The 23,906-nt window shown below is 40.8% G+C and overlaps 2 protein-coding genes across 3 annotated transcripts; both read right to left on the bottom strand.

The window, feature by feature from the left end:
* Window positions 1-55: 55 nt before the first annotated feature.
* Window positions 56-11,988, bottom strand: LOC122130533 (leucyl-cystinyl aminopeptidase-like). Of its 2 annotated transcripts, none has more exons than XM_042705241.1 (16): window positions 11,152-11,988; window positions 7,311-8,136; window positions 6,997-7,135; window positions 6,664-6,795; window positions 6,203-6,323; window positions 5,937-6,088; window positions 5,230-5,343; window positions 4,913-5,044; window positions 4,566-4,697; window positions 4,311-4,459; window positions 3,777-3,868; window positions 3,168-3,351; window positions 2,814-2,970; window positions 2,171-2,355; window positions 1,715-1,876; window positions 56-225 (listed from the first exon to the last, which is right to left on the bottom strand). In XM_042705241.1, the coding sequence occupies exons 1-16, from the start codon at window positions 11,168-11,170 to the stop codon at window positions 81-83; spliced, it is 2,841 nt and encodes a 946-aa protein (XP_042561175.1). In that variant the 5' UTR covers window positions 11,171-11,988; the 3' UTR covers window positions 56-80. The 2 variants fall into 2 exon arrangements, with proteins under 2 accessions (XP_042561175.1, XP_042561176.1); XM_042705242.1 differs by lacking the exon at window positions 11,152-11,988 and adding an exon at window positions 8,665-8,747.
* A 698-nt stretch (window positions 11,989-12,686) lies between these two features.
* On the bottom strand, window positions 12,687-22,310 carry erap2 (endoplasmic reticulum aminopeptidase 2). The gene is made up of 19 exons (XM_042705243.1): window positions 22,178-22,310; window positions 19,419-20,013; window positions 19,081-19,219; window positions 18,842-18,976; window positions 18,009-18,129; window positions 17,584-17,738; window positions 17,301-17,414; window positions 17,055-17,186; window positions 16,708-16,839; window positions 16,541-16,609; window positions 16,209-16,384; window positions 15,763-15,842; window positions 15,465-15,648; window positions 15,117-15,273; window positions 14,822-15,006; window positions 14,447-14,608; window positions 14,200-14,340; window positions 13,703-13,784; window positions 12,687-13,598 (listed from the first exon to the last, which is right to left on the bottom strand). The coding sequence occupies exons 2-19, from the start codon at window positions 19,916-19,918 to the stop codon at window positions 13,431-13,433; spliced, it is 2,832 nt and encodes a 943-aa protein (XP_042561177.1). The 5' UTR covers window positions 19,919-20,013; window positions 22,178-22,310; the 3' UTR covers window positions 12,687-13,430.
* Window positions 22,311-23,906: the final 1,596 nt, after the last annotated feature.

Raw genomic sequence — 23,906 nt, 5'->3', positions numbered from 1 at the left:
AGAGAGAGAGAACCATGTTAGATATCAGCCAGAGATTTAGCTTCCAAATCTGGATATGAGCCATAAGCAACATTCCCATATCACCTTTGAGTGATCTTTTCCCAGTTTTCCTTGACGAAATTCCATGCGTAGAGATAGCCTGCGAAGCTTTTGCACACTGTGCTGATGACCAGCGGGAGTTCCTGGTTCTGAATGACACTTCCGCTCAGACCAGCTTTCAGTATCCTGCCCCAAACAATGGTGATAAAGTACATCAGAGTCAAATGTTCACACAAAATAGTTCAGTTATGTATGATAGTGTATTAGTTCAAAACAGTGAAATCCAAGGATAGTCTATAAGAATCATTTGGGCATATAATCCATAAAATAGTTAGCCTGACGATGTCATACTCATAATTCTAGTCAGAATATGATTCTGATACCGCTCCATTGGGCTGTGATTATGGGGCGTGTTTCAACCGAACCAGGAGAAAAAATGCCTCTTCGCTCAATTGGTTACCTACAACCAATCAGAACAATGTAGTATGTGACCAGGGCCAGCTGATAAATTAAACTTTTACCGGATCCCGTAGGAAGGAAGGCAAAAACATCTTTTCGATTGACAAATGCCTTGATCGCGTTTCTTTGTTCCTCTTTCAAAATGAATGCACTGTCAATGTCTAAATGGACTCGAATCTATACATTCAGCTCTCCAGCGGCAGCCATGTTTGTTGTAAACGAATTCAAACCAAGCGCCTTTTTGTGACGTGGTTGGTTACGTTACTGTTGATCATCTGTCCATCATCGTATAAAGCCCGCCTTGAGAATTTGATTGGTACGGCAATGTCTGTCCGCAGATAATTTCTCCTCAATGGAGTAATGCCAGACCGAACTTCCCAACCAAAAAATGTGTGGGCGGGGCTAAGTTCGGTCTTGTATCCAGGCTATAAAATGCAACCGAGTTTAAAATGATGTGCACATTATGGTTCCTGGATATGAAATGTAAGTGTTTAGGAGTTTTGTAAGACTTGTAAGCAGCTATGCAGATATGGCCATTCATATTAGAGTCCGACTGATAAAGCGGCATGATATATAAGCCAATTGCCAGACTATTGTATTGCCGTTTATTACGGCTGATAAAAAAATAAATAAAAATAAGGCAGGAAAAGACAAAGATTTAGCCTACAAAAAAATTACCAGTGCTGCCATGGCATACAGTGTCCACCAGAGGGCGCATTACACATTCCCTAAGCTTTGAATCTCAGCTGACTGCTGCAGGTGGGGTGATCATTTTTATGTGAAATGGGTAATTTAAATAATATTAAATATCTCCCATCATTTCCCCCGAAATAGACCTGAGAATATTCATGTCGGCCATGCCTGGTTTTTCTATAGTAACACTACAGAAACGCTAATGGTCCGTTACATTTAACTGATCATTACTTTATTCGATTTTCGTGTCTTCCGGAACATCGTACTTTTCTTTTCCTGCGGCTTTGTTTAGTCATAACCTCAAAATTATGACTATCAAACAACAACAACAACAAAAAGCAATAGGCCTGTCTGTACTTATATCATGTATTGTCTACCAACTGAGATCCTTTGTTTAGGCTACCAGATAATGATTTTAACAACATTATGTTCTATTTGGAGATATTCTAACATCTGCGACACCACTTCATGTCATGATTTGTACGTTAGTGCTTGCGATTCACTACAAAATCCGAATCCTCACCAGACGATTTTGGAGACATTCTGTGTGCTGGCGAGGGCCTCCAGCATCTTGCGCTTCTCCAAGTCGTAGATGGAGTGCCTGTAGGCCTGCAGCAGTGTGTTCCAGCCGTCCTCCGTCTTAGCCGCCTGGGTGAACACCACCCTCATCAGGTCACCAGGGATGCTGGAGGAATAAAGGAGAGAGAGCAGAGTGAACCGTTACTATTAACAGGGTGGATAAGTTTTAAGGTGTTGGGCGTTGGGACACACATTCATACTGCCTTTAGTACAAGCAAAAAGAGAACGTACAGGTGCCTCTGGTCTTAAACGTATAAGTCTGTAGACCGTTGCCTCTTGCCTACGGTCCTGTTAGCAAGGACCAAACTACTTTAGTCTGCGAGAAATTGCAATTACCTGGTTTACCTTTCCACTGTGTTATCTGCTTAACATTTACATGATCAGGACTTGCTGCACTCACTGTTCTGTCCCATTGGAGGCCACCCAATTGTGGAAGACAGCCATGGCCTTGTCTGTGCAGTTGCCCCTGTTGAAGCTGCAGGAGATCTCCAGCAGGGTGAAGCGCAGGGTCTGCTTGGCCACGGAGCTCTCCTCCTCCCACAACTGGCTGTCCATCAGAGCCTGGAAATGGCCGATGATGTACGCCTGAGTAGACACAAAGGAACACATGCTGGGAAGTGACTTCAGTTCAGTGCGGTCCCACGCTTTACATTCTCAATCTTGAAGGGTGTGCGTGATGAGGTGTATTATATCCACTTTTTTTGAAGTACTTTAATCTATAACACCGCACTTTGTTGAACTCTTAATATATATACATTTTTAAGCTATTCGTACTGTTTTTAGATAGTTGTAATATTGTTGTGTTATATGTTGTTGTTGTTGTGTTGTATGTTGTCTCTCGTCGCACCAACAGGAGAAGCACTCCAAATTTCGTTGTATGCAAATACAATGACAATAAAGGCTTTTCTTTCTTTCTTTCTATAAAGGCATTATATGAAATAACCCCAAACAAACAGTGAAAACCACTGAAATGACATGTCAAATAGGCACACGGTTTGGCATGTTTACCCAACATTTAGTTTAAACCTGCATGGTGGACTAACCTTCATCCTGCCCACCAGGTTCAGGTCCTGTCTCTTCTCCAGCATCCTGAGTATGTGCATGAGCTGGCCCAGGCCCTCAGTGAGTGGAGCCGTCTCCGTCTCATTGGACATGTAGGCAAGCAGATTCAACACCTGCCTGAAAGACACCTTGCCCAGTCTGAAAGAAGGAGCCATTAAATTAAAACACTGACTAGGCAACCGACTGATGACCGTGGTGTAAATAAATGCGACAGTCCGAATGACTTGAACCTTGAACAAGTTCATAGGAAGTTAATGAAAAGAACGTGTTGGAGAATGGTAACGCCTCTGCTTGTTATAAACTATCTTAGGACACATCTTACACGACGTTAATACCTTGAGAGCATGAACATGTTGTTAACGAGAGCAGCTCGATCATCATGAGAGAGGATATTCACGTCTTGCTGCAGGGCATCTATGAGAGCTTTCCAGCCTTCCACTCCATAATCCACAATGTAGAAGCCCTCGTTTTTGTAGTTAAATTTCAACCACTTGACACCAGCAGGGATGTCCAAATTGGCTAAAAAGAGATAATCCATAAACACACAAATGTCAGTGCATACCTACTGCATATTTCAAAGAAAGTGGGCAATCTTTCATGCTGAAACATATCAACTGTCTGATGACAAATATGTATGATCTGTAGCATAAAAAAATAAATAAAAAAATACTGAAAATATGTTGCGATCCAATTTGGACCTCCAGAGAGTGACGCATTTGTGTTTGGCCAAAACTGAAATACAGGTTCTACTGGCCCACAGGTGCCATTAGATTCAAGAGATAAATCAAGCATCCATATAATAGAGTAAACAAAGCACTAAATTAAGTCAAAAATGATTACACAAGAGGTCTTAAGTGGTAACGTTAAAGAGACTTCAGAAACAAAGCAGCGGCAGCAATATTGTCTTTTCTGAACAGAACAAAGGATAACAGTGAATAGCACACCTGATTTTTCTTTGAGGAGGAACACCTGCTTGCAGCCGCTGGCCATGCTGCAGCTGTCATTGACGTATGTCAGCGGAATGTGCCACAAGTTCCTTCAAGGGACACGCAGAAGAGACAATTAGTTGGGATTAGTTCTGTTGGTGACATGTGACCATATGTCTCTTTCAAGAGAGCAGGCAGTCAATATGTAAACGTAGCTGCTACAATTATTATTATTATTATTATTATTATTATTAATAATTAATTAATTAATTAATTAATAATGTATTTGATTTCAAAGCACCTCTCAAGACACCCAGGGTTGCTTCACATTAACAACAAACAAAAATAGAAATAGAATTCACAAACAGAAAAATACATAAAAACAACAACACTAAATTAAAAATGTATCACTGAATAGGCAATTTCATCAATTACTGTCATTTGTATTTCCACTGAAGGACGCTGGTCTTTTCTAAATCTTGTACTTGTAAACTCACAAACATTTCCACCCACAAAACACGCTATGTTTCAGTTTAGAAATTAGTTCAGTACTTGGAAGTGAAATTCCCAGCATCAAGGAGGAAGTGTTCCTGTGACAGCTTGACTTTAGAGCCTGTTCTGTCCACGGTGACAAGAGGAAAGCCCTTTTGAAGAGTCCAGGTGTTCATCATCTCTGCTACGCCGAAGGGCAGTTTACTCACCTGTGTCAGGTACATAGGAAACAGATCAATCACATGAGGACTGTGCTGTGAAGCAACCAGACTGTTCCCCTCACACGCACACACAAGTTTTTTAAGGTCAAGTTACCGAGGAGAGGCTGTTCCACAGGTCTTCGTTGACTGTATTACGATCTTTGAATTTCTTAAGATACTCAATAACTCCTTTCCGGAATTCTCCATCATTCAGTGTGGAATTAACCATGAGAAGTATTGAGGCACCCTGAAAGCATAGAACGGGACATAGCACACGTTCTAAAAACACTGACTGAATATTTGGAATGAATGTCACACACAGTATGAACAGCGGCCCTACAAGTCACACACCACAAGAAAAGTATGCTCTTAAAAACATCTTCATGAGGTCAATATTTAAGACTATAACTTTCGATGACGTAGGTTCTTCTAAGAAACGACAGAAGTTCTGTGAAAGCGCACCTTCTCGTAAGACACAGAGTCAAACATTTCCTCCACTTGTTCTGGGGTTTTCACCACGGACGAAATAGGATGGGACGAGTTCAGCGAGTCTTTAGCCAAAGCTCTGAAACGAACGTTGAGGAACTCATTGTCCTAAAAACAACATTTAAAACACTTTTTAGACAACTCAGAAAAGAAAAGTAAATGAGGAACATTGAGATTAAGTAAATTAATTTGTTTTGCAATTAATTTAATCACGTATGCATCACTATGGAGGATAGCTCAATAAATATAAAAAAAATATATGAATAAGAATAAACAATGCAAAGAGAACTTACGATGTCAAGTTCAGGGAATAATTTCTCGATGGACATGTACTGCATGTAAGAGGCAAAGCCTTCATTAAGCCACAGGTCATTCCACCACATCATGGTGACAAGGTTTCCAAACCACTGAAAGAAATTAAAAGCACCTGGACTGAACAATATTGCTCATACATACATACGTCATTCTCAAAACAAATATGGTTTGTGGAGTAGACGCTAGGATGAAATCACAATCACAAAAACACAACAAATCACAAACCTAGCAGCTACTACCTAGGTAGCTGCTAAAAAAAAAAACTTAAAAAATGATATGCTACATTTGATCAGTGTTTCTGTGGAATAAGGAAATCCAATTCAAATATTTAAGAATTCCAAGATTTAGTAGCATAATGGTTAACAGATTTGCAGGATTCAGATCGGGACAGGCATAGATTTGAGTTGTCTGGAGTTTGTATAAATTGGAAAAAAAAATTAAATAAAATGGGGCAAACGGCAAATTAATATACAGTATTTTGGTCAAATAGTAGTGATGTATAGCATTGGACCCAAAACTGATCCAACGCCCACTGCCTTATTAAAATCATATTGACCATTTTACATACATATCTGATAAGCTACCAAACTAAACTACAATAGTAAATTAATCCCCTGAGGGTCTGGTGATGCCACTCTAAATCATCATGAGTGATGAATGGGTACAGAGGGTTATGGTGAGATACCTGGTGGGCGAGTTCATGTGCAATGACAGAAGTCACCAGCTGCTTGTCTAGGGGTGACGAGTGATTCCCCACCAGTAACGTCGTTTCCCGAAATGTGATGAGTCCCCAGTTCTCCATGGCCCCAGCCAGGAAGTCAGGGATGGCCACCATATCTGAATAAAACCAGGTCACATGATGACAAAGACTGCACTGACACGCGGATAATGACCATTGTAGTGGTCCCTCCCACTAAACGCGCCACAACAATTGTGTATGGATGGACCCACCTAATTTGCTTAGGGGGTAGTCAATGTCAAAGAACCCGTTGTAGAACTCCAGCAGCTTTGCAGCACTGTCCAGTGCATAGTGGACTTGATCCTTCTTGTCTGGTACAGCATACACCGAGACCTGAAAGTAAGCATATTCACATACTGGTCAGACAAAGGAGACTTAAATAAACTTTACAAATACACAGAAAATAAACAAGTTATACTCCCTCAGAGAGAATGTAATAGTAAGTACACAACATATTCAGAACTCATAAATATAATATTTATCATTTTGTGTTTGTTGTTAGTTCATTGTCAGTCATTGGAGTAGGAAATCCTTCCTCCCTTTATCTATCTAAAGCCAATACCATATCACTCTGTAGCCAGGCAAGTGTTTCTGAGGCATGCAATGGCATCCAGTTTTCTAGGGTTTTTCTTTCTAAGTTGTTGTCATGGACAGGCTGCCTTTATCAAACTACCTCGGTTCCACTGACGTTGCGGCTGACACTGCTCATGTTGGCCACGATGAAGGCCACCAGATAAGTGCTCATGGTCACACTCTTTTCAAACTCATCCAGCAGAAGCCCATCCGGCTGAGGGGTAGTACTGGTCTGAAACACAAGGCCACAAATCGAGCAGGGTGTTTTTTTAAAAGGCATTCATGATACATAGACAGGTTGAACAAAATAGATGGAGCTGTACCATTAGCGGTCTGGTTAAGGAAAGCTAACATTTAGGGCTTCTTTGAGCAGGACTAATGGAACTGTCAGTGGTTATTTTTTGTGAGGAAGCTGTTAATGATTCCGTGCTACCTTGGGCATGTTAGATAAGCTTATATATCTGGCTTCTCTCTTTATCTTCACAGAAAATGTAGCTTTAAAGGCTGGCTCGTCGAAGCAGGGGAAAGCCTTGCGGGCAGCTAAAGGCTCAAATTGGGTTGCAGCCAGAACTCTGCAGGGAGAAACAAACAGAAATCCAATTACTGTCCACGGAGAAACGAGGTTATCACTCATTTACATTACTAAGCCACACTGAACTGAATATTACTGCAGAGTGGGCCTATATTTATGCATACATATACAACGCCCTTTTTCAACATTAGCAAGCCTGTGAACACATCCTTTACCGTCTGGTGCCAGTTGTGTCTAGGTAGGAGCTGTTGTAGAATCCATCGTAGCGGTTTGAGAGGTTTGCTGAATAGTCCAGCTTCAGCGTGCACTGCTGTCCCTTCTTGAGTTTCGGAAATGTAATGGCGATTTGTTGCCAAAGCTTGTATTCCAACGGCTTGACCTCTTTACCTTCGAAAGTCGCTCTGCTGATTTTCAAGTTGGAGCTGTGCAGGATAAGCTTGTCGGTGTCTTGCTGAAGTGTCATGGTGATGGAGACCGTTCCCTGGAAGGTCATGGTGGTCAGGTTGGGGTGTAGCAAGATGTCGTAATGCACGGGGACCACGACACCAGGCAATCTCAGATCTGCCCAGGGGAACGGCTCCCCACTCTCTGAGATTGGGAAGACGACCTCCTGCGAGGCGTTGGATTTCTTGCATCCGTCTTTGGTGAACGTGCAACCGGGCAGGAAGTAGACAACCATGACCATGGAGGCGACCAGCACCAGAATGAAGACCCCAGCCACCAGGGTCTTGGTTGAGGGCATGGAGCAGAAGCTGGAGGGCTCCTGTCGGGTGAAGGCAGAGGCGCTGGTGCGCTGGTTGGAGCTGCGGTTCATGAACGACATGCCCAGCAGCCGGGCAGACGACTCGTAGTCCTCCTCCTCCTCGTCCGCGTCGTTCTCAGCCAAGCCGCGGACGAGCAGGCGCGAGGTGCGGGGCTCGTACACCACGTCGTCTGGGTCGAGGGGGTAGGAGGGGGTCGTCTCCTTGGCCAGGTCCACCACGTCTGGCTCCTCCTCAAACATGCTGTTCTCAATCATATTCCTCGGCAGTGGAGCTCGCTCTGCATTGTCAATTCGGAGATAAGACCAAAAACGAAACATTGCTTACACCATTTCTGAGCAAGTCACTGGATAAGCACCGAGTGAAGTGCAAGAGCTAGAGTTACGACTGAAAGGCAGTCTGTACAGCAACACACTTATGGCAGCACATTGTTTTGCAAATATTTCCCAGACAAACACGTCTTCTGTGCTGACTATTGAATTCACTCTAGGCTATAATTTTACAATTTGCCTGGTATCCACAACAAATACTTGCTACATTCCTACACCAGAAAAAGAAGACCATGAACCTATTTTACTATCGTTACCACTTACTCATGGTGTATTCAATCGTTTTAATCATAAAACAAAAAGCGTCATCATAGTAGGAGGCTATATTCCTGCTTTCATGAAGTCACTATTGTTCCGCATACAAATAAGAAAATGCGGATGTTGCCTGTATGTGTCCTCCGTGGGAATAGATCCCATGACACTGGAATTGTTAGCACCTTGATAAACCAGAATTGCAGGTTCTAAAAGCCAAAACATACCTTTTATCACTCATATTGAACCACAACATACAGTTCATGACAGTAAACGACTTAACCTTCCAAACCAGTGGAGCAGTGAGACCACCAGATTGATCATGAGACCACTTCCTCCTCTTTTTACACAATTCCTCTTTTTGTCTTCTTTGTAAAGAGCTTTTTTTCTTGTTACACTCAGATGAGACCAACAGATAATTTCCCATGAATCATGACAAAGTAAATGGTTACATTATAGGCTTAATCTACGGTTAACTACTGACTCTTTGTCCAAAAGATGATGAGGCTAAGGTTGAAACTCATAACAATGCAACCCAATACAGTTACAGCTTCAGATGCGTCATAAAAGCATGCATTAATTTTTCTGAAAAACCAAAACAAACAACCATGCCTTTACAGTGCAGTGTTTTCTTGGCGGGTCGTTGTTTCTTTTATGTAAACCTTCACCCCAGCCTGAGATCCTAAGCACTCTGGAAAAAGTCTTCACTCATGACTGCTCTATATTTTAATAATTTATTTATTTCCATCTGGCCACTCTACCATGAAGGCCTGATTGATGGAGTGCTGCACTGATGGCGGTAAGGTTCTCCCATCTCCATAAAGGATCTTTGGGTCTCATTCATAGTGACCACTGGGCCTTCACACAATCCTGTCTCACGTGCCTACGACAATTCTATCGACCTCATGTCTTGGTTGTACTCTGACACCATCAGCTGTGAGACCTAGACAAGTGGGTGCCTTCCCTAATTATATCCAATTAATTCAGTTCAGCACAGGTGGACACTATTCAAGTTGTAGAAGCATCTCAAAGATCATTGATATTTATACATATACCTGAGCTCAATTGCAAGTGTCATAACTAAGGGTTTGAAAATACTTCTGTGTAAATGTAATATTTCAGTTCTTTTTTTTTAGATAAATTAACAAAACACTCAATAAAGTTGTTTTTGCTTTGACATTGAGAAGTATTTTGTGTAGATTGATGAGAAAACATTTTTTTTATCCATTTTAAGATGACATTGAAACATAACAAAATGAGGAAATATTGAAAGGGTCTGAAAACTTTCCAAATGCACTGTACTCTGTTAATTAGCAAGCGATTTTATGAGCCTTTGTGTAAACTCCATAATGAGTGAGGCTGTAACTATAAAGCACATCCTGCAGGTGTGTAATACGGATTGTAAACAATTCACAACTCAAGTCAACAGAACTCAAGCTGCCATGTTTGATCAAGGAAATATAAATGGAATGCATTGTTTACTTTAGACATGGAGCACTGCTGTGGCTTTGCTGGTTAAACTTGAGGCTTAGTATGAACAACACCTACAAAATTACAATTTGTTGAAAAGCAATAAACCAGCTGCTGAAAGCAAGAAGACCTCTGTGGTTTTCCTCTGTGAATGCCAACCAGCCATCCAAACATATCCAGCTACAGAAATATATTAGAACATGCTGGCTCATGCACAGTGTCCAGAAAACATGACTAAATTTGATGAGTGCATATAATGGTGTTCCTGGTTATAGATTGTTAGTTTACTAGAGTAGTGATCTGAAGGTTACTTATAAATAGCCAGCTGAGGTGAATGTCCATTTCGCAGGAAAAATCTGACAACAACACATCATACCGTAGTCTTGCTTTACACCGACAGACTGCTAAGAACAGAACCCAGATGGTACAGTGCTCCCTCAGGTACTTCAACAATAAACTAGCTCTTGTTTATCAAATATTGCTAGGTAGCTAGCTACTCACTGGATGTCTGCTGTGAACCAAATTGATAGTTAGTTAGAGAGCTAGCTGCCCCACGACATGAATATCAAATAGCTTGCTGTTATGTTGCCATTGTAATTTCAGCGTGTCACTTTAATGGAATAAACCAATCATTGCTACATTAATTTGTTGTAAAGTTAGGAAGTATACTGAGATTACTAGCATGCTAACTAGCCATGTCCTGTCATCTGGATGTCAAAGAAAATAAGTAGTCTCAAATAATGTGAGTGTTTAATTCAGTAATCAACAGTTCCAAATCCTGCATCCGTACAAGGGAAGCCTAAATTTAAACGTGATGACTTGCTTCGACAACTCTGTCCTTAACTACGCCAATGACCTCGTCTAAACTTGTAACTTCACAGTCCAATTTATAGTGCTCAGAAGAGAGCAAACTTCTCTACAATTCACCTAAGCTAAGAATTTAGCTTAATACTTTTTAATGGTAGCGCTTACTTAAAGTAAATCATGCATGCAACCCCACTAAGATAGTTTACCAAACAGCTAGTTGACTAATACAACTTATCATCTAACTGGTCATATGAAGTGAACAAGAACTGAAAAGTTAAACAGATATAGGCTTAAAGAGCGTCGCAGTAGCTAGCTCCTTCAAACTAGCTAGCTAGCATAGCTAACTTTAGCTGGCTGATGGGTTACTTGAGAAGAAACATGGACAGCAGCTAAGATGAAGTGGTTGGCTAAACATACAATGAACTCAGTTATCTTACCTTCATCAAAGGGCTCCATTTTGGAGGTGCAACTCTTGAGTTTGAATTGAGTCCACTCTTCGTAAAGGTGGTCCACACCAAAGTGAGATATCAGCCCTTGATACTGCACTGCAAGCTCTGACAGCCGGTTGTCAGTCAAGTAAGTTAGCTAACACTGGCTAGCTAATTTGCTAGCTAACCAAGCAATTTACATTTCAAGCTCTCGGACTGAGTTCCGCATCAAAGCTACGAAAACATAAAATACATATACGTCTTAACTGGGATGTGTCAGTATCAGCTTAAGGTCATAACGTGGCAATTCTGATTTCAACGGCTCTATGGCACTGGAACCTGACTCGGAATCACTGCTGCAAAAGTGTTTTCAATCACTGTTCATCTTCGCTTCCCTGTTTGTTATGGAAAGCCAGTGCCAGTGTTGAACGTATTATCAGTCGCTGTAGCTCTACGGAAATCGTGCTATCATACAAATTGATTTTAAGTAAACAAACTTTGTAACAATGCATAATACTACAGACTTTTATTATACCACCAATGGGATAGGGGAAGTGCCAGCCTATAGAAATGTCAGACCAAATTGATACACACGAGTTATTGGATATCGATTTCATGGCAAGTCGTACATTTGATTTGATAATCGTTTTATAGGCCTAAATGTCTATCATTTGTCATAATTGCACATATTCTGGCTAACTGACAATAACCTGTTTTTTGTTTAAGTGAAAGTGATTTAACTATAATTCAAAGGGAGTGGGCAAAGATACAACATGTTCACTAAAGTACTTAAAACATAATGAGACAAATCATTTAAAGAAGGGGCAGGTAAAGTTGACAAGGAAACCATATATCACCACGGGTTTGCCTATGAGGAATGCTAAAAATGTGCATTCAGTGAGGATTTGTCTAACTCATTTGGTTACAAAGGTAGATCTAGGGTATTTTGGAGGAAATCTGTTGCAGAGGACATTTTCACAATTCATTTTCAAATGTGAAGGCCCTAGTCTCTTCACGCTAGTGAAAAAAAAATCAGAATGTGTTGAGAGTCTGATTTCACATCTGAACCTCTGCCTGACAATGGGAGTGTATTTCTGGACTGCAGACACAACCTGAAATGAGTGACTGTGGCCCATTGCCTCACCACACTTATGAGTAAGCAGAAATAACTTAGTCAAATGCTTTTAATTCCCCATGACAGATGCCACTGCTGGAAAAAAACGAATTATTTTCTGTACGTAAGTAAAGCTGCTGCCTTATACTGTAGCTATGTACCTTGTGTTGTGTTTATGACCCAAAATAGTCTCTGTACCAGATATGACCTGACACTATCAGAGACAGAATACCCATTACAATGTGTAAAATGCATATTTTTGCCTGGAGAGATGTAATTAGATATATTGGTAATTATAATTACCAAGTTTTACAAAGTGACAGTGTAATATCAGAGGTTGTCTTACAGAACATAACATAACATTACAGGAAATATCTTGACTGGTGGTTTACATCTGTTTTTTTTTTTCAAATACCAATACAAAAGGTGATAATGTCAATAGTTTTATTTTATTTTTACAATCCATGGTATGTTCATGTGAACAAAAATATTTAGTTTGTACAAAAAGTGTGCCATTTTCCACAGCAAACAGTTGAAGAAATGTAATGTAAGCGCAAATTCTAATTAGTTTTTCAGTCAATTCATTTTACATTCACTATGTATACATAATTTGTATTTGTGTTTTTTGTGCTTTGTTTTGTGGGTAGCTGTATTGATGTACCAACATCAAACCACTAGAGAGCGCTGTACTCTCGCTCACACAACATGTTTTTAGCTGTTCTATTGACAGGGGTAGGCCAACCTCAGCCATGCAGTAGAACCAGAAGAGAATGCACACAAATCGCAGGAAATGGATTCCACATAGGGTAGTTCTTTCAAAAAATTATTTCTGTCCATACATCCTTGACTGTTTTTATTTAAAGTAAGTCACGTATATATTTGCAATTTCTTTAAGTCAAATGCAACACAAGTACACATTCTTTTGCCAAAGGAGGTGAAGAGACTATCGTCTATCATTCTTTTGAAAGCCTTAATGCCCCTGAAAACATGTGGAAAATACAGGCTGATAACCCACTAACATAAAACAACTATCCTTAGATAGAATTAAAAAAAAGCAACCATAAAATACTTTAAAAAAATGAAAACATAATTATTTGTCTATTATTGTCATAATATGTTCCGTGCTCTGTTGATATTGGCCAGACAGTTGACCCAGTTGTACAGAGATCTGATCTCACCGAAGTTCTTTTTCATTGAGCTTCAAAGTTTTTAGCAGCCAGGTCCTCAAAGTCTCCAAATTGCGCTCCAACCACACGATATTCTTCTCCACGTTCTCCAGCGCCACCTGGGTGACTCGCAGTTGGGATGATTCGTCTTTTATGGATTCAAAGAAATCTTTGATCTGGAAATAATATATAAGGGTGTAATTAAGGTCTTGATTTAGGTGTCATGGGGATCATTTAAAAATAGCTTGTGTTTTTTTGCAGTGGAAATATATAAACTTACATCATTTAGTTCTTCTTTTGATGAAAACTGAGACGTTGTGCCAATTATAATGGTCCTAATACTGAAGGACCCCAGCTGAAACCTGAAGGAAGAAATGGTTTACAGTTCAGGCAATGCCTTGTCAAAGTCTGTGTGGTCAAAAAGACTAGTGCAGTGGCATGATTTCTGTAAAAGATGTGGTCTTTTAAGTTCAACCTTTATTTAAATTTCACAACCGAATATAATTTCACATCATTTAGTTCAACAACAGTGTGACAGTGTTGGTTAGAATATCATCAAAACTGGACTTACTGCAAAGGCAGTAAGCAATACATTCTTTATCAAACATTAGTTAGAAAGACCTTACCAATAACAACAACAATTTCAAGCCTGATCAGAGACATGCAGCAAAACTCCATGTTAAATGCCACTGATCATCAGGTGATGCAATTGTACACACTGTAGAAGGTTGGCTATATTTTGCCTTAAGGATGCAGAATCTTTAAACATTCACTCACTTTTCCACCAGCCTGTCCCAGTTCTTCTTCACAAAGTTCCATGCCAGGTTATGACCCTCTGGGTTTCTAGCCACGCTATATATCAGTGAGGGCAGCACCATTGTTTTTATGACTTGTCCCTTCATGCCAAGGTATAGTATTCTGTGCATAATAGAGGGCATAACAATGTTTGGTTTAAGATGCTCAACTGTTAAATGTCAAATAGGCTATATAATGCTCACAAGGACAACACACATGCTTGCAATACCTTATCAATTTAGTTGTATCTTTGCTGGTTGCTAAAGCTGAGAGAATTTTGTCTTTCTCAGCCTCTGACATGGATGTTGTATACTTCTCTAAGAGGTACGTCCAGCCTTCATGGTTTTGAGCTCCAACACAGAAGACTGTCTCAATCACATCACTGGGTGGACTGAGGAGAGAAATGTATAGACATAGAATAGAATTATGTTACTTATACATGTACTGTGTATTGATGTCTTCACAAAGATACATAAGTAATATCATCTAAATAAATAAATACAATTAAAAATATTTGTGAAAGCATAGTCATACATATTCTAATGATCATGTAGTAATACAGCACTATTGGGTAGTTCAATGGGCAATCAAAGCTTTGAAATACCTCATTGTGCCGTTGGATTTCATCCAGTCATTGAAGAACTGTTTAGCCTTTTCAAGACAAGGGGGGTAGCCCAAATCACAAGCCAGGGAGAGCACCTCAGAGCGAAGCCTCCTGTCTGAGATGGACCCCTTGTCAGTCCATGTCTGCCTGTCAATCACTCCTTGGAAGAACTGCAATATGAAGGCCTGTGCCCACCATAACAAATTCCTTTTGTTACCACCATGGCAAAGAGGTTTGTCACCAGATACATGTTACTGGCTACAGAAATATTGAGACTCTGAAGTGTGAGGCTTACTTTCACATTTTGGGTGACATCCGAGAGCTTTCTCTTCTCTACCATTTTGTGGAAGGCTTCCAGATATCCAAAGCCTTGTATGAGGGGGACGTTGTGGGTCTCAGACTTCAGGTAAGTGATCAGGTCGAGAGCCGTGTCAAGAGACAACTGTCCTGCACTGGATAAGAGAAAAATGGTAGAGTCAAAACAACGCTAGTGCCATCAGACGTCTTAAGGGAGCTCTTGTCATGTCAGAAATACCACAAAAAAAAGCAGATGTGATATTGTGATCTTGAGGCTTAAATAAGCCCTCCTGTTCATTTAGAGTCACTTCTAGACTACCAGCAAATAGAACTTGGGTCAGCTCACGTGACTAGCTGAAAGGCGCTGTGAATGAGGTTGGCCCGATCCTTGTGACTCAGAGCAGTGAAATTATGCCTCAGAACTGCGCTCAGTCTCTCCCAGCCATCCCCCTCGTAGTGGACGATATAATAACCATTCATGTCTGTGTTAAACTTTACCCAGTCCACACTCTCATCCAAATCCAAGACACCTGAGGGAGATGAGGAATACGCTTACACAACATGGTCAAAGAGATATGAAGCACGGCGAGAAAGTTTAATGAACAGGTGCTGCTTGTTTTCATGTGTGATGGAATAGTAATTACCTGACTCTGTGTCTAATAAATGCCTCGTGTCACTTCTTGAATGGCTTGTTTTGTATGTGAGAGGGATGTGCCAAAGAAAGCTGTAATTGAGATCACATTAAATTGATATGCATTAGATTTCCTTCACTTGCGTATGAAGAATCATACATAATGACTCTCTCTACAATATACAACTGTCAACATATTTTCTATAAAGCCATATCTGACATCAGGAATATTCTTAAATGCATAAAACATGTAAAATATACTGTATATCACAAATAGGACTTCTTAACTTCAGCAACATAAAGCACTCCGAATCCCTATTAGGTTCATACTGGTGAAGGTAAGCAGGAACTATACCTCAATAATTCAGTAATTTGTGGTAAATGCATTGAAGAATACATTGTTTTGTGTGTAGTCCACCTTATAAGGAATGAATGTTGGCACAAGCATGCTCCCCTTACCCTTTCTGCAGAGATGCCCAAAGAGGGTCACCAGGAAGGGTGGTCTTAATGAAGCGTTCCTGTTTAAAGTACAGCTTTGACCCCTGCTGCTTTACTCTCACCAATGGTATGCCTCTCTGCAGTGTCCATGTGTTCATTATGGCCTTGAGGTCCATATGCTCCCCTGCGTAGAGATACTGAAGGCCACATAAAATACATATAGACAAAAATGTATCTAGTAAAAAATATTTATTCATAAACAGAGGATTACTTTGTACATATAAAGTATAACACAATGTTTCCCAAATAAAGTAAATAATGCATTTGAAGGATGGATTTTCAATGATATTTACCGCATTCTTTGTTGCTTGTGAGCTGGTATAGCAGTGTTCCCCTGATGTGAACTCATCCTCTGAGCATGTCTGTAAACAGAATATTAATCATCTAAGCTATGTTCAGCACATGTAATATTTGTATAAATAGACATATTTGGTTTTAATTAATAGGAAGAGAAACATACGTTGGCTAAGCTGTCCCACAGATCCTCATTTTTGGCATTTTTGAACCTGAATTTCTTCAGGTATCGGACAATGCCACTTTGGAACACTTCATCGCTGAGAAAGTGTCTGAGCATGTGCAGGATACATGCACCCTGAGACAACCAATCACAGGACATGAATGAATCAGGTAATGTCACATCTAAAAACTGGCCAAGACAGACTTACCAACTAGATTTGTTGAAAATACAAGGTATTTGAAATCAAGGCCTATACTGCAGACTTTCCTCATGAACATCTTTGCCTTGTTGAGGTCTGATGTGGATAATAATCATATTAGTTATCCAAACATTGTACAATTATCCCATACCTTGTCATAAGAGACTGTGTCAAACATTTCTTTGATCTGGGTGGGGTTTTCTGCTGGGCAGGAGATTGGTCGAGAGGAGTTGAGAGAGTCTCGCCCAATGGCTGCAAAGCAGGTTTGCAGGAAATAGTCCTCCTGAAATAAGATGGATTTCTTAGTCCAGTTTCATCACATAGTGACTAAACATTAGGAGATTCTTCCTGTTATGATTTTAATTTTTTTTAAACAAAACTTTTTATGATCACATACCACTCTTAGCTCTGGGTACGTTGCATCAACTGAGACAAATTCCATATATCTGGCGAATCCCTCGTTTAGCCATATATCATTCCACCACTCCATGGTTACCAGGTTTCCAAACCACTGTGTGAATGAGAGAATGAACCACTGAAAAATGCAACATCTCACCACTGATATATGTCCACCATGTGATATATGTTTACCCACATATTGTTGTTTATGCCCCATGTCTCTTTCCTTGTTTTTCACATTAATTGTTTTTCAAAAGTGCGATGTTGTGCAACAAACAAACCTGATGGGCCAGCTCATGTCCAATCACCATGGTAACCCAGAGTTGGTCGGAGGCAGATGAGGTGGCGGGGTCAAAGAGCAGAGCGGTCTCCCTGTAAGTGTTCAGACCCCAGTTCTCCATCGCCCCCGACTGAAAGTCTGGTATGGCAATCAAATCTAATGTGCAGTTAAAGGTATCAAGCATTAGAGGCTAAATGCAATGTCTTGTATAATATATAGGCTTTAAAGTAACACAGAAGTTGCATGAACATTTTCAATAAATGGTTCACTATCATGACATATATATTGAGTGAACACAAGTTATTTGAATCTACAATTACTTGGAGATTCAAATAATTGTGCCCTGATTGTGCCCCTGAAAAGTGAGTAAAAAGTACATCTAAAGTTTAGAGAAAAGTAGAGTAGTGAAAATGATCCTGCATTTACCTAGTTTGGGCAGGGGGTAATATATGTTGAAATACGTCTCGTAGAACTCTAAAATCTTCACTGCAGCCTCTAGAGCGTAATGGGTTTGGTGCCACTTGTCTGGAACGGCGTAAATGGAAACCTGAGGAGAGAAGACACACGCTAACATCTCCCAGAGTAATGGGGCACTGTGGAGACCAACAAAGGCCAACAAATACTCAGCGCTAGATTACTGTTGCATGACTGTTGGAACTCTAACTGTAGGAACAAAAGGCTAAAAATGTAATAATCCAAAAATCGAAGGCACTCTCTTTAGTAAGGTCACAATCATTTATCTCACACAGGCAGGAAATTATATGAATGCAAATTTTGCTTGCTGTAGAGCCATGCTGTTCTGCAACAGTATACCCATAGGCTTTGTGCCAGCATAAAAGGGGACCAACTTGGAACTCTGTTATTATGATGAAAATTCATTTGGGACCCTCTAGAATTACTTTTTTTTAAAACAAAAAAGATTCCAAATACCAATAAAATATATTGTTTTAATTATTCTTATTCTAATTTTGTCTCACTTAATTATTTTTGTAATATTATATGTGTTCTATTATCTTTAGTCCACCTGCATTGTATCTATACTTTTGACTGCATTAAATACAAATGGTCTTAGATTTACACTTTCATGTTTAGGTTTGAGTGTGGTGGGTGGCTTGTGGGGTGGGTTATGGAGAAGGTGAGATGATAGTAACCTGACAGAGTTGTGGCTAATAGACAAGAAGTAACTACTTGTTTAAAATGTGTGTTAAATTGTGCTAAATGGCAACAAAGTATAAACACAGGCTATAAAATACTCTTACCTCCACTCCAGATGAGGTCCTACCAGTGACACGTTTGAAGTCACACACAACAAAAGCAACCAGATAGGAGCTCATTTGCACACTAGTATCAAACCGGTCCTCCAGAAGGCCATTGGTCAGTTCTACTGTCTGTTCCTATGAGGGGGAGAAAGAATGCCGTTAACTGATGATCCATCTGACACAATGATCTGTACTTTATTGAATTCAGCATGTTAGTTTGGATGCTAAAGATGTCTTACTATGGGCATATTTGAAAGGGAAATATAGGTAGGCTGACGCCTTATCCTTATGGAATAGTTGGCTTTGAAATTGGGCTCGTCAAAACATGGGAAGGCCATGCGTGCAGAGGTGGGCTCAAAGTGCGTGGAGGCCAGGATCCTAAAATCAGGACGGAGAAGAAACACGCAATCCAGAGACAACTCCTTGAGTTTCCGTTTGAGCTGGAAATGTTACTGTTATGCAGTAGCTGTCATTCTTTTCTTTAATGCAGTACAACAAACAAACAAACAAATACACACAGAGAGAGAGGGAGAGAGAAAGAGACAGAAACATTAGCTGTTAACACCAGTGAAGGTACCTTGTCTCTCCTGTTTTAGTTTTATATGTGCTCCTGTATAAGCCATAGAACCCATCGCCCAGCGGAGCATCAAACTCAAGGTAAAGGAAGTACTTCTCCCCAGAGGTGAGAATTTTGGGCGAGAAGATGGCGATCTGCTCATGGGGTGGGTACTCCAGCACGGGCAGGACTCGTTCTGACAGGTGGGCCTCGCTCTCATCCAAGATGGTGGCCGTCGTGATGTTGAAACCTTTACTGTGCAGTACCACCCAGTTGGTGTTGTTCTTCACGTCGATCTCTATCTTGGCCGAGCCGGTGAAGTTGAGCGCGGCGAGGTTGGGGTGGATGAGCAGATGGTAGTGAACCGGCACAATGTAGTTTGGGAGCCTGACCTTGCTCCATGGAAAGGGGACGCCGTTTGTAGCCGTGTGCACGCTTTCATCCACCTGATCCTTCGAATCAGAGGCATGGCCTGTGCCAAATACAGTCAGGGGGAGCAGGGTGAAAACCAACAGTAGCATAACGGACGTTTAAACGGGGTAGACTTCTGTTACTTTGCAGTCGAGGGACAAGTGCTGCCTGAAGCGGAAAGATCCTGAACAGTCCTCAGAGATACCTGTAGGGATGCAAAAGACATCATTATGGCTCCCACCCTTCTGACGGCCGTCGTTTAGGGGTGAATTGGGTGATGACAATTCTAGGGACCCACAGCCCAGGGGGGGCCCACAAAAAACCCAGTAGCCTATTATGTAGGCTTCCCTTTCTATGACTAAATTATTATGCATAGGCGTAACTAATACTTATACTAATGCATCAGAGTTAAAACAAAGCCACAAAATCAATAAAATTGAAAAAAAAAGTTTCTATTTTCTGAGCAATAACCCCCTTCTTTAAAAAATGGTTTGGTCCATGGTTCGCTCCTCTTTTGAGAATTTTGCGCGTAGTTACTGCTCACGAACTGCAGCAGCAGCCAGCTGGCTATTAATAGAGAAGCAATGCCAAAACAGAAACATAAATCGGGACGCCAAAAAAGAGAGGAGAGGAAGAAAAGAGAGGCCAGGAGCCCAGAATATCACCGATTTTTTTTCGAAGAAAGGTGAGCGTGTTAAGCTAGCTGCACAGGCGCCCTGTGGTTCACGAGAAATAGCATAGCTCGCTTCGTCCAACGTCACGATGTTGGAGTGACTAATGTTAGGAGCTAGCGCTTAGCTACTAACATTACTGCGTTAACCGAATGGCACTAACGTTTAACGTTACGTGTGGTCAGCAGTGTAAAATAATCGCCTGACAAGGCTGACATTACGAAATGATCCACTAAATATCATCCACAGAAAAGATCAGTAAGGCAGAAACAATGGCAATGATTAATCTGAAGTTGAGAAGTGAAGAATTGTATCAAAATTGAATTGTAGTTTTTGATATTTATTTTACAAGAAAGTATTTCATTGTGTTGTCTATTTTATTATTTTGCAAGAAGTTCTAATAGAGTTGTAGATGTTACATAGCTACCTTGGTGATTTGAGTATTAACAGTTCCACCTTGTGGAGTATCTTGAGCCAGTGTAATGTGAGTTTTTTTGTTTGTTGCACAGCATGTGCTTGATGTTTACATAATAATACCCAGTATCTATTTGTTGAGTGGTTAATTGAAAATTGCTTTCCGATCAGACTAGGTGTAACACTGTAGCCTTAAGTAGCCTCTTATGGGTATTGCACCATGCAAATCAGAGAGAAGAGATGTGAATAAAAAGACAATTGATAAGCCATTTAAGCTGAGAACAAAGATATAGCAATAGATATGATGAACAAAATGTCAGAAACAATAGCAATGATTAGTCTGAAGTTGAGGTAAGCGAAGAATTGTATCAAAAATGCATTATAGTTTTATATATTTATTTTTATTTGACAATACATTTAACAAGTACTTTATTATGTTCTCTATTTTTGTTATTTTGCAAGACATTCTAATAAAGATGTTACATAGCTGTCTACCTTTGGTGATTTGAATATTTAACAGCTCCACCTTGTGGAGTATCTTGAGCCTGTATAATGTGAGTTTGGGTGTGTTGCACCAGGTGCTTGATTTTTACATAATAATACCCAGTGACTCTTTGTTGAGTGGTTAATTGAAAAAAATAAACGAATTGGGTGCATTGTGTCAGGCACTGTCAAGAACATAGAGGAACAAAAAAATAAAGAAAAAATTATAATACATATAGTCTAAGAAAAAAAGTCTTTGGCGATGAAAAGTCGGGGGGCGGGGGCCCACACCAATATTCTTTCAGGGGGCCCAGAATTCCTAGCAAAGGCCCTGCATCTGATAATCACCATTTCTGATTTCAACTCTTTCATTTGCATCACTCCGAATATCCCACCAGGACAGTACAGTTTGGAATTTCCGCATCAACAGTTCAGGCTCAGTGTGTCTGTGTGTTGAAAACTCTCAGACAGTACAGTTTATGTATATATATAAAGAGACAGATCACATTGTATCTGTAATATGAGCCTGCATGAGCTCCAGCCCTGATACAGAGGGATCAGCTCTGTCACATGGCCGTGCCTCACAAAAAAAGAAAGAGAGAGAGAGAGAAAGAGGGAGTGTGTGTGTTTGTCTGCTAGTGTCTCTACTGTCTGCAATGAAAATACACAACACAGAGCTACCCTTTAAGCACGTCACCCACACAGTCTCACACACACACACAAACACACACACAGTCGAAGCCAAAGAAGAGAGTCGTCCTTTGAGAGGGGTAGTCTCTTTATCGACTTCGATGTGTTTACCTCAATTTCAGCTGCATCATTCGGGCCTGTGTGTCTCCTGTGGCAGTCAGCTTTCATTTTCCCTTTCATGTGTCAGACCCACAATTCTCGGGTGCGCTGCAGCTGCTGCCTGTGCCTCTGCTGCCTTCCTGTGCTCTGTATGCAAATGAGAGCCAGGGCCGGCCAATGGCAGCAAGCGCCGGCACAAAAACAGGCTTCAGAGAACAAACGGCTTTCACGCTCAACAGGAATGAGGCCACTTAGGCTGGGTAGAATTCAGTGAACAGGGCGTTTTTGAAATGGGTGAATGTAGGCACGGCGGTTCTCACCTGGCCTCTTGTGAGTCTGTGTGTGTGAGTGTGTGTGTGTAAATGTGGTGGAAAAAAAGATCCAATTGCAGAAGGGATACAAACTGGGCTGTCACTCCCACGAGGTGTAGCTTTTCATTTTGTGTGAAATGAACTTGACCAACTCCTCTCTTGACCAACTTGGCCACTATTTTGTTTTTTTATTATGTTGCTTTCTCTAAAACCGCATTGCAATTTCAGTAAAAGCTGAAGGTTTCAAACAGAGCTGTTGATACCCATACTCTATGACACATGACCTCATTATAACTTCATATGTGGTAATTGTGACATTATCAAACCAGCAAATACAACAGGTGTACAGACTTCTGAGAGCTAACGATCTTATCATCAACCACACCACCTCAACAGAGACAGGCATATCACAGATGTGTCTGCAGGGCTCTGCAGCCTGACACTTAAAAAGTCTGAATAACCTTTCTGTCTAAAACATATCAAAAGAAACATCGAAGAATAATTCATAACAATTGTCAGAAGTGTGCCAACAACAACAACTTAAACGCCTTCTGACACACACACACACACAACCACACACACTTGTGTGCCATCTTCACCAAATACAATCCTGAACACCACTGCCTCTACATAAAGTTGCTTCTATAAGCTCAAATTGAAGTGGAATAGTAGCGACTTGAAAGGAGTTAATGTTGTTAATGTTGACACAGATGTTGTCTCCTGTCGCTGAAATGCATTTTGCCCTAAGGGGTCCATCATTTATCTCCAGATGCTTATACACACTGTAGGTGCCCAGAAGAGCAAAGGTAACTGAGAGCTGAGAGCTCTGGTGAAATCCCCCACCATATATCTTGTCAGCATGGGGAAAAACACACACACACTCACACACACACACACAAACACACACATACACACACAGACAGACAGTGGAAAGATTCCGTGGCGGGTGAGAAGTCACGTGAGCGAGAGAGAGAGCGGGTTAATCCTTCACACAGCGCTGCTCATTCCACAGGGCCGTCAACCTGGCACAGCACCATGCTTCTCCACCTGCTGACCATTCAACTCATCACAAGTGAGTAGAGCAGGGGGCAACGGTGCCAACGTCCCAGCAGGACGGGACAGGACAGCTGAAGAGGGTATCATGATATAGATTTGAAAGACCTTTCAATAACTCAACAGTTGACCTGGTATAAGATAAACATGTTAATTTGAAAGGTAGAGTTAAAAGCTGGTGACTGATTACCTTGGGTTGTGGTATGTGCCAACTACTTATGTGTGTGAAGGGTATGATATTTTTTTTTGTAAACATTCATTAAAGCATGTTAATTAATCTGTATTACATGGGTTGTTTTCTACAGTGCAGGTAGAGGGTGAGCTGCTAGCTACTCTCTCTCCTCCGTTTCACCTGCCAGGGCCTGGGTTTGGGTCTG

Source organism: Clupea harengus, unplaced genomic scaffold (genome assembly GCF_900700415.2).
Source record: "Clupea harengus unplaced genomic scaffold, Ch_v2.0.2, whole genome shotgun sequence".
In the NCBI taxonomy this organism is placed as follows: Eukaryota; Metazoa; Chordata; class Actinopteri; order Clupeiformes; family Clupeidae; genus Clupea; species Clupea harengus.
The sequence above is the reverse complement of the archived record's forward strand: the minus strand, read 5'-3'. Positions and strand labels throughout refer to the sequence as shown.